The sequence below is a fragment of the Thermobia domestica genome, chromosome 2 (genome assembly GCF_964235325.1).
Source record: "Thermobia domestica chromosome 2, izTheDome1.hap1.1, whole genome shotgun sequence".
Taxonomy (NCBI): Eukaryota; Metazoa; Arthropoda; class Insecta; order Zygentoma; family Lepismatidae; genus Thermobia; species Thermobia domestica.
The window spans coordinates 162,456,211-162,467,759 of record NC_137455.1 but is presented as its reverse complement, the minus strand read 5'-3'; the positions used below and the strand labels follow the sequence as shown (position 1 = coordinate 162,467,759).

The following is an 11,549-nucleotide window of genomic DNA, read 5'->3' as shown; positions in this document are numbered from 1 at the left end:
TCGATTTTGCTACTAGGGAAGACGGTTGATTAATTATGTTGTAAATGCAACAAGTACTTATAATAACGACTTTTTAAAAATCAATCAATCAAGGACTTTTTTCTGCAATACGAAAAATTACTAGTTCAGTTTTTTTCTTTTTCTTTATGATGCATTAAACTGTTTCTTCTTTGTTTAGTTTCTTATGTAATGTAACAATGCAGTTAGTACTCGTAAATAGATAGGACGAAAGTTCATTGACGCACGCAAACAAACTTCAATTCTCTTCAGTTCTGGGAAAGTTGCATTCATTGGAAAATTATAAAAATCAATACATACTCGTACACGCACGCAACATATAATAGTTCGAAAAGAAATCAGTAAGTAAACAAGCAACGAATAGATCCAGTTGTGCTAACAATTTGAGGTTATGACGCAATGTGCATTATTGAAATTTTACGGAAAGAAGTTGAGAGAGAGAAAAAAAATACTGAAACATTTAAAACAATCTAGAAACTGAAATAATTTAAGTTTCTGGCATGTTAATAATAAAATAAGTTACCTGAAGATGTTACCTGATGAACTCCATTACTGAACTCGGTCGAGAACATCGCTCTATTTATCTATTGCCAAAACAGAATTCAAAAATTTGCTTTCATTCAAGAGTTATCGACATACGAACATAACAAAATTACAATCTCGTAAGTTCAACTGAGTGATCTCAATAAACTCTCGTAAAGATCATAAAGAAGATCATGCAAAGGACGTACATGCTACGATTACAATCTTACAATGCCCATTAGCGTGAGCCTAATAGTAAAGGCTAATCATTTTTTGCAGTAAGAAAAGCTACATATCCTTTTATCATAGGCAACAAACAATTATTTTCTGATGTACAGGATGCATAGAAGCTAGGAAATGTGGATTAGAGCATTCAAGATACCGTTACTCATGAATATGATAACATTTTGACTCATTAAAGAATTCGACCTATAGAGCGTCCCACCCTTAGATTGCAGTACAGGAGTAAATGGCAATGCTTTTCCTTATGCCCATTGTTGCCAAACTTAGCCTGAATTTTAGAAATAGTTTCTTTTACTAGGTATGAATAAATTATTGTAGAACATTGTATTCTCTATCAAATAATCTGTTTTTCTCACATCAAGAAGAATTTTCAAGTATTGAAATAAATTGAAAGAGTGAAATCTTGCTAATGGCAAATTCTAACGTCGCGTTAAATATATCACGTCATAAGTTCGGAACTCTAAGAGATACAACGATGAAACTTATACAGCTATTAATACCATATTTGGTGCCAATGTTGGAAAAGTTTGCATTCAAAAAAACTTTTTGAATTTTAAAATAAAAAATAAAATGTAAGAGAATGTGCATATACTATTCCAATGCAATATCTGAAAAGTTGACTAGTGAGAAACTTTATTTTTCAGGTTAGATGGGGGTGCAAAGCGAGAAAAATATTGAGAAAATATTGAAATTATTTTTAAAACAACTCGCAGGTCAATATCTTTCTTTATTTAGGTTTTATGACTTTTAGTGTTAAGCATCAACTTTCCAAAGCGCGCGCATCTGACCAGAAGAAAAACAGTGATAAATCTTGTCGATGATATTTTTCTTATAATGTTTGTTTTAAAGTTACTGATGTAGAGTATTGTGCTATAACGATGAGTGTTTACTGTTGACGGTATGCGAGCACGAATCTACTGCTTAACGGAAACATATTCGCAAAATCGAATCCTGGACCTCACCTACGATAAACATTGCGTCAACTCCACTCAATTTTACGTTCCACTACTTACTTCGCTCGTTTTCCTTGAGTTGCACGCACACACATACATACATATATAACTTTTTATGTTATTGATGTGATAAAAAGTTATTAGTTTTGTAATTGATTCATTTATAGTAGTCCTTAATGCTGTTTCAGATGCTGACAATTTTGACAATAAAAGTTGGTTTCGTTTGCAACTCCACTTCTCTTATTTACTTTGAATACACATATGAAAATGACAAAAGCGTTCATAACAAATAACATGAGCTCACAAAGCAGAATGAAAGGCCTCTTTATTCTCCCCCCCCCCCCCAATGCTTCTTTAGGAAGCAGGGTTTGATAATTCTGTTTGGTTTTGTTTCCTCGCCCAACGATCTGTATCTTGTTGGCTGTCACTACACGTGATTTAAAGTCACAACTTGCGCGTTTGTTTAGAACGGACATAATGGGGTTTCTTTTCATTCTTCTTCTGTTTCCAGACTGATAGAGGTGTCAGAAGTGAGTATAGAAACTAGGGAGGTTCAGTTCCTATTCACCATTGCATTTGTCATAATCATCATCATCATATTTTATTGGTAGGCCACTTGCTGCAACTCAGAAGCTTCCACGGTCTTCGGTTAACCTCTTCGTCTTCACGTATGATTTTTCTATTTTGATATCGTCCAGTAATTGTAGTCTCTTTTCGTCCCCTCCCTCTTCTTCCTGCCACCATGCCGTCTAGCACGTCCTTCATGATACAGTCTTAAAACATCGGAAGTGGGGAGAAGCCGTCTTCACAATATACTTTATGATGTAACTTGTTTGACAAACGGAATTGGATTAGCGGATATTTTGCTTACACAGACGAATGAGCGTTCTCGTACGTCACATTTTCTCGTCACTTATCACTATCACCCTACTCCAGTTTTCACTCTTATCCAAATTCAGTAGCAGTATCTTACCCATTGCTATTCCTTAGTTTGCCGCACAATCGGTACAGGAAATTTGTGTGTGGAACTGTTTAGCCTGCCATTTATTTCAATCATATGTTTTCTATTCGTTTCATATGTTCTCTCGATTTCGTATTGCTTACATCAAAATTTTATTGCAACGATTTATAAACCATCATTAAAAAAAAGAAAAACTTCTAACACACAATTGTTAGATTGTTATTTCGTACCCTCCAATTCGCCGTTCTAAATGAATTTGCACGATTGGAATGACAAAAGAGTTGAAAATATATGAATTTAAGAAGAATTTATTTACAGACTCATCACTCTTTCTGTCTTTCTTGTTCTTCGAAAGAAAACATACGGCGGAAGAAATGTGGCAACAGCGCGCTCCATTTACTCTGTACTGCAATCTAAGAGTGGGACGCTCTTTGCTCTAGCTATTATTGCAAAAACCAGAATTTAAAATTTGCTTCCGTTCAGGTTATTATGTGCAGTAACGGACGTACAGACATACGTACTAATATTACAATCTTATAAGATTCACTAAGTGCGACTCTGATCATCTTTATTTCAGAACTGCGAATAGCTTTGAACAAAAATACAACACTTTGTATGGTATTATGATACTAAACACAATTAATATTATAAAAAGAATTAATCATACATAATAAAAAAATAAAAATCAAATATGTAGAATAAGTTCCTTGTCGCGTTTTTAAAACATTCAAGCTGATTAAAAACGAACAGAAAAACAATAAAATAAGAGTAGTTGCCTGATAACACGTTCGCTGCGTTACGAGTCTCCGGTGGCTCGTGCGATATTTCATTTCTGTGCAATGCCTATGTATGTATTGTATTGCCTCCATGCGTTTCTGGTATTTTAGTTTCTACAGATTTTTAACATTACTATTTACATAACAAGAAACCTTCAACGAGACACACGGTGACTCATATAGATCCAAACTCGGTTTTACACTGCCGCAGTGAACGAGTTAAAATTACATTTGGTAAAGTATTACTATTCATCGCAACTAAAAGAATCAGTCAAATCTCGTAAAATTACACAATCTAGTTTAATATACAGGATGCAGCAGGTATTTAAGAACAAAGTTACGTCCACAGGCAGTAACAAACAGACACTATAGGGAGAACATTTATCACCTTTTACTGAGGTAATCATATCAACAATAGATCACATCATTCAAAAAAAACCGCCGTCATCCCCAATAACAGCCTCTACACGCTCTTCAATCGCCTCTAGGTAGTAATGAGACTTGGGAATATTCGCCATTACACTCACAATAGCTTCCTTGAGAGCCGCAACGCTGTTGTGTTGATGATATTTGGAGTTCCCCTCAATTACAGGAGACCCTTCACATACATAATAATCAGTTGAGTTAACATCTGGAGAGCTACATGTTGGAAGTGACATGGTCATGAAAAATCTCGACCAGCCATTCTTGGATAGTATGGGTTATATGGGATGAAGAAAAATTCTGCTGAGAAACATTCGTCCTCCCATGCGCTACAGTAGTAATTCAGGGTTTCATAACTATTTTCAACATATTGGTATAAGCAACGGCGTTAACTCTGGACCTTTGACGAAATAAATGTAGAGGCATTACATCGCCTTCATTGCTTACGACCCCAAGAATCATCACTGAGATTGGAAATGTGATGTGCATGGCGGTTGCAATCTCCTCATGCTTTTACACACACACCGACAATTTTTTAAGTTCATTTTCTGATCCTGGACTTTTTTTCAACGGAGAAAAACAAGAGCATCCGGCCCTCTCCGGATGTTTCAGCTTGTTCAGAAGATGCTTGGCTCTGATGAGTCGGTTCGCCCCGGTTCTTTCCACATCACGTACGACTTGTAACGAAGGCGCTCGCGAATTACATGACAGTCAATCTGCAGCCCTCTGGCGTGTGTCCGCACGGACTTCCCAAGACTCCCTTTGATTGCATCTTTTACAGAACAGACGAATTCTGCCGTTCTGATAATGTGTGGGCGCCGACAATGTCGTTTCCTGTGCGAATGACAGGGAGACTTACAGAAACGACCTTGTAGCTGACCTAAATATACCAATTAATAGAATAAAACAACTTCCTTATAATTCATTTATCCCCACCACATAGGAACCAAAGTTGTATCACTTTTTATACTACAATTTAGCACTTTGAAGTCAATCTAAACAGTACTCACTACAATACTAGTATACAGATATTTATCAACTGAATGGAAACGCCTGGACTTCGAAACACGTCAGATACCTACGTCGTCAAGGTCAGGCGGCGACTGCAATTTCGGTTTTTCGGTGGTGGTGTGCTAAAGCAATATAACAGTAGTGTGCAATGAACTGAGCAGATGGTAGTAATTAAAGTAAGCCTCTCCTCTGATTTCCAAAGAGGAGAAATTGTTGATGTTCGGTTATGTGCTGTGAGTGTGGTGGGTGTGTCGCGAAGGACAGTGTCCAATGTAATAACGGCCTACAAAATCACGGTAAAACCACATCAGCGAAGAGAAACAGTGGTCGGAAGAAAAACCCCCAGCAACAGATCCCGCCGAAATAATCGGATTGTTATGATGTCCGTCATGCGACTGGGATGCAAGTGACGGAGGAACTCAAGTAGCACCTGAGTCGACACTCTGACAACCTGAGTCGACACAGTGCGCCGTAAGTTATATGACATGCACTATGTGGTCAGGTTGCATGGGTGAAACCGCTCATAAGGAACTATCACGCTTTAGCATGTAAGTGGTACGCGATCATTAAACATGGACCGCTGATGTCTGGAAACGTGCAACATGGCCGGATGAGTCAACGTTCACCTGATTTCAAACCATGGGTAGCGTTTATGTTTGTGGACACCTATAGAAATATATAACTTGTAGTGTCTCCGTCCAACTGTGACATGGCGGCGGCTCTGAGACGCTGTGCCAGCAATATCTTGGTTTTCAGCAAGACCTCTGCTCATGTTTTCCGCCCGCGTCACTTTTAAGAGATAATGTGCATTCCATCGTCCAGATGCTTTCCGGCAATTACTTCATATTCTAGGATGACAATGTGCCCATTCGCATAGTTGGAGCTGTTGCGGTGTGGTTTGAGGACTATCAGGATGGAGTTGAACACCTTCCCTAGCCCGAATAATCTCTAGACTTGAACAGATTTCCTCTCTCACGAAACTGAGTAAGGCAGTGCACGTGGAATGGTGTAACATTTTACTTGCTACCATTCCCGACCAACATGAGATAATGAAAGATGGTCGAACGACATATTTATCGGGAGAGCTGTACATTTTTAAGAAGTTTAGATTAAATTGATAAGTATATGTATATTATCCAGTACTCTTTCTATACATTTTTTTTCAAAAGCTTTTCTGCTGCTGGTAAAGCTCTCTAATCTCTAATAGAGCTGCCGTGTGCTCAATGTTGGAAGTTCAGGCCGTCCCCCACAGAGTGTTAGATTTCTATAACAGAACCTAAATAAAAGATTTAATTTAGTGCGGCTTACGAAACCAAATGTCAGAATAGTTTTGTGTATTAACAACGAAGCGCATCCCAGTGTCACAGATTTATGGCCGCAGGAAATTACCTCCTTGTCTATTTCATTGTACAGCGGGATGTCACAGTATAAATTGATATCCCGCTTTACAATAAAACGGCCCATCGTCAAAAGGAAGCTATCAAAAAGGTCGTGTGACAAAAGAGTGTAGATGATAAGGACCACGCGTCAAGTGGATCCCGGTCGAAAGGTCCCCGCGTCGGCAGGATCATGTTCAAAAGGATCCCATTCAAAAAGACCACACTTCAGAAGAGACTTGGCCAAAAAGATCCCACGTCAAAAGAGCCTGAGACCAAACTATCAAAACCTCATATAAAGGAGAGAAAAATATAAAGAAAAGTTTTATGCGGATAATACCTATTTTATTTGTTAAAAGTATTTACATGTGGCTCTGTATATGTACATATTCCATTTTTGTTGTTTTATAAATGTTCGTTCTCCGTTTAGTGCTTTCCGTGCTACTGAACTAAGGTTTGAATGAATGAACCATGTTCATCTTTAATATATGTAATTTTACTTCATTGTATAGAAATGGATTCTGCTTTGAAGGATCGAAATTAAAGATACCACCAAAATACAATTGGAAGCACGTCGGAGATTTGAAATAATTTGTACTCACTGCAGATTGTATGCATCATAGATAGCATGTTGTCCAAAAAGTTGGATATAGGACAAATCGTGGATATTACATTAGTTGATAATTCCTTAAATGGATTAAGGGAACCATTTTGCCATACGTTACGAAATATAAAAGCGTGGATTTTGAAATACAGTGCAGAGAGATATCGAAAAAAAAAAAAAAAAAATGACCTTTAGGAGTTGGTACCCAGCATAAAACCTGCACCAAGTCCGAACTTCCCACGACAATTTTGGCTCAAAAAACCGGAAGTAGGCCCATTTCTTACAAACAGTTCGAGATATTGCAAAAATTATCGAAAAATACCCTCTTTATGCAATCCCTGTTGAATTTTGTCACGTTACACATATGTACCAAGTTTCAACTTCGTACGACAATTTTGACCCGTTCTGATTTTGCTAATTTCGAATAAGCAACCGTGGTGTGAGGCAAACGATGAAGAGAACTAACTCGTGAACGGCAAACTCGTGTTTAGCAACTTTGTTCTTTCAATACAAACAAAATACTTACTATTCACTCCATACTTCTTTTTCTTTATTTATATGTGCCTTTAATGCTTTGATCTTGGTCTTGATTTTAGGTTCTATTGATGCAGGGCGTTGTCCCAGAATATTTTGACACGGGGACTTTCGACCGGGGTCGTTTTGACGTCCGTTTTGACCCGGACCCTTCTAACGCAGGGCATTTTGACATGCGTCGTCGTTTTGATGTAGGGTTCTTTAAACCCGAACCCTCCTGACGCAGGATCGTTCTGAACCCTGCTCCCCTTCACAGGGGGTCACCCTTTTGATCTGAGATATTCTGTTCTCGCCATTTTGATTTAAGATGTTCTGTACTGGCTCTTCTAACATGGAATCCACTGAATGTTACGACTATTATTGCAGATATGCATCATAAACGGATGCGTATTAAGATACAAATGCGGGACCTCGCAATACGTTTCAAAAGGCTTGGAACATAAAGAGGAAAATATTTTGACCTAAAAAAGTTACATCTTCGCTTATAATATATAGGCAATTTATCACTTACTATCAGAGTTGTTAACGGTACGGATACCGAAGGGTGTAAATGAGTTCTACTGGGATTCCAGAAAAACAGTTTCCGGTGCGGTACTGAGATTTTTTCTCGTAACAATGGTATTGGTTCTGGAACCTAAACCGATATTTTGGAGAATATAGGTTTTGGTTCTGGATTCAGAACAGATTTTCTCACAAAAATGGGTTTTGGTTCCAGAACCGAAATTGATTTTTCTGAGAATATCGGTTCTAGAGCTGAGTTTCTTACAAAATGTGTTTCGGTTCAAGAACCGGAATAGTTTTTACTGAAAATATCGATTTTGGTTCTTCCATAACCAAAATCTATTTTTCTGAGAAAATCGGTTCTGGTTTCAGAACCGAAACCCAGTAGAGCCCATTTACATCGCTAACAACCTATTCTGAACACGAGAGACTGTGATGCTGGCGGACTCGAACATTTCTGACTTCCCGCTGAAGCATTCCGTGTTCACTGCTGTCAAGGCCTACCTTAGCCCAGAAGTCTAACATCATAATCCTAATCCTTTTGCTTGGGTCGGACTAACCTTAGAACATATTTGAGAATTCTGTTGGGAGCATGCCTGGGAATTGTGCCATATACGAAATTATTTTCGCACCCACTGCATATTGTTGAAATCTGCATTTTTGGATGGCGTATGTGTACTTCATTTACGCTGAATGGACCGCCATTCCACGGTTTCTCGATTTCGAAATAACGCATGTTGAAATGTAGCTAGTTCTTTCACGATTTTGGACGGATTTAGCTCTCTGCACTTCTCTTCACAGGTTCATATGAACTTTATTTCTCACTTTAGTGTGAGGAATCATCTCTTACAGCCTGCTGGTATATTCATTAACACCCTGTATATACTTGTTACAAAGAAAGAATGACCAGCAAAGCAGAAATAGAAAAGTTATAAAATAAAGGATAAGAATATTCAGGATTCATAATTAAGATTTTCAGCAAAACAAGGTTAGGCCTGGTCCTAAGGTAATATACAGAAGAGTTGAATTGAAAGAAGCAATTCTAGCTATCGAGATTACTTTTATACTTGTGCACTTGTACAACAATATTGTAACAAAAATAATATTTTAAGATTGAGGTTTCATAATTACAACATTTTCTATGTTATTTACTAATTTAAAATTATTTTTATTCGTGAAATTTCTTTAAAATATATCAAACGTAGTAATAGTGTATAAAATAGCAACTTTGAAAAAATCCAAGTTCCTAGCTAAATTCCAGGTTTCCAGGTATAAAAGTACATTCGCATTTCATGACAATTCCTGGTTTCCCAGGTCAGTAGACCCTATTATTATTATTATTATTATTATTATTATTATTATTATTGTGCGAAAGCAGGACGACTGTCAAACCAGTGCCAAGATCATCGAAATAAAGTAACGAAGGGCCTGGTCACTACTTTGATGAGTGGTCACTGACAACCAGATCGTGTACGCAGCGCGGCATTCATCGAGCGTCGTGAGTACAATCATGAATCTACTTGAATGGAAGAAGAAAGTAGTAGCCGACTTCAGTCAAGAAAACGAGCTACAACGACAACGGAAGTCATGTGTGCTAACCATACATTCTACAATTTAAAATCGCCGACTACGAAGCTAGGTGTCTGGGGGGTTTAGTTTGTTATGCGAATTGGTATTCAGAATCCAAAATAAAATGATCAAAGAAAAAAAAAGCACCTTTTGAGTTGGTGTGTGTTACCACACTTAAAAATTAGGTACATCTGTTCTGTAGTGTGTGTGTGATGCTGTCACAAACAAATGATTACTTCACTTTTATTCTATGAATTGTTCTTTCTCCAAAACATTTTCGTCTTTTTTTTATGTAATTAATTCTCTTCTTTCTTTTCTATTCATAACTAAAACCTAGAATAACCATACGGATTATTAGTTTAAGATGATTTGCGTCCTTAGGCTGTCTATTTCATCATAATTGCTCGCATGTTCCACATCACCATGGCTCATCAATCCAAAGTCAGTTGTAATACAATGGTGTTCTATCCTTTTTAACATGGCACTGATACGTGTGCGTTATAATGTCGTTATAATATAATTTCTACAAAGTAGTGACTGTACGTAATACTGAGCATTGTTGCTGCTGTTGGAGGCGTTGACTTCAAATTTACATTGGGGGCCGCGGTGGCTGTTGTAGAGCGTTCACCTCTGGTGCATAGAGTCCCCGATTCAAACCCTGCTCCCACTAAGTGAACTTTGTGGTGGGCAAACTTTGTGTGCGTGGGTTTTCTCGGGATTCTCCCGTTTCCTCACACTTTCTTTATTTCACCATTTCATTTATTTCTCATCATCGTCTCCTTTAGCCTAGCCTCATAATCGTGGGACATAAAAGTTTAAGATTTCAGGACCGAACTGTCGAAGGTGATCCATTCACCTGATCCCAAGATATGGACAATAAAAAAATCCGTTCTCCATTTATTACTCTAGGAGTAATTACGAATGTATCCCTACTTAATAGACTAGACAAAGTACTGTTAACATTAGCTCGTTACAATATTGATCAGAATGCAAAATACTAAGCTGTGCGTGGAATACAACGTTAAAATAAACTATATAATCTTCTCCTCAATAAATCTAAACATTTAAACATTTTCTCGTTTAAATTTTTATTCATGTTAAAGTATATTTTATTTACTTTAAGGTAAAAATCCTTTTTTTTAAAGCTTAGGTTTGGCAAATTTAGCTTGGTAAACATAAAACTAAGCCAAACTCCTTCACGTAGTGTATATTGTGGCATGCCGATCCAACCATATTATAGTACATTTGCAAGCCTACCGTGAAAATTTTAGGGAGGGACAGTAAATATTTAGAGCTCGGCTCCCCCCTAGACCCCTCCTGGATAAGGGCGTGTATTGTAGCACTGCTACTAGTCTTGTATTCTCGGCTCATTGTGCTTCGTAAACGACGACTTTTGAGCCTGGCTTTTGGGGAGTCCTGTCCTAACTTTGCGAAGGTACATTTTGGGTTCGATATTTTTCCCCATCAGAACTGAAATGCTAAGATTACACATGAGAGGTAAGAGAAGTTCATTGTGTACAACTAGTAACGTATTCGATTTCCGCTGGGTGGCCCTGCGTAGCGTAGTCGCTAACGCTCTCGCCTTCGGTGCGATCGGTCCCGGTTTTGATTCGCAATTGGGGCATTAGGTCGAAAAAGTGTAAAAGCTTTTTCAGCCAGCCATTCTGAATGGGTTTTCCAGGGTTTTCCTCATTCACACCAGGTAAATGCCGGAATGGTAGTAACTTATAGATGCCAGGCCGCTTCCTTCCTTCCCTTTCCTCGGATAGGCCGAGGGATGCCATCCCTCATACGTGACGGGCTAATTGGCCAGAGATGCCGAAAGCCCAGAAACCTAAATCGATTTCTGCTGGGTATTCACTCTACTGAATCCTACAACACTATATTTCCCCTTTCTAAATTAATAGTTCGAATGAAATAATAAATCTACCGTTAAGACATATATAATAAAGTTTCTAAATCTATATAATATACATTGCAATATTCTATAATAAGCCGAAGTATATATTATTATAATTATGTAAAGATATTTAAATCCCTAATAAGCAATCTCAAATT

At 37.8% G+C, this 11,549-nt stretch overlaps 1 protein-coding gene across 1 annotated transcript in view; it reads right to left on the bottom strand.

Moving 5' to 3' along the window:
- Positions 1-4,132, bottom strand: part of LOC145679241 (cytosolic carboxypeptidase 1-like) — a 160,139-nt gene extending 156,007 nt beyond the window's left edge. The window contains exon 1 of the mRNA XM_081749826.1: positions 3,941-4,132. Within this exon, the coding sequence (XP_081605952.1) occupies positions 3,941-4,132 (192 nt within the window). The remainder of the gene's footprint in view (positions 1-3,940) is intronic.
- Between the last annotated feature and the right edge of the window lie 7,417 nt (positions 4,133-11,549).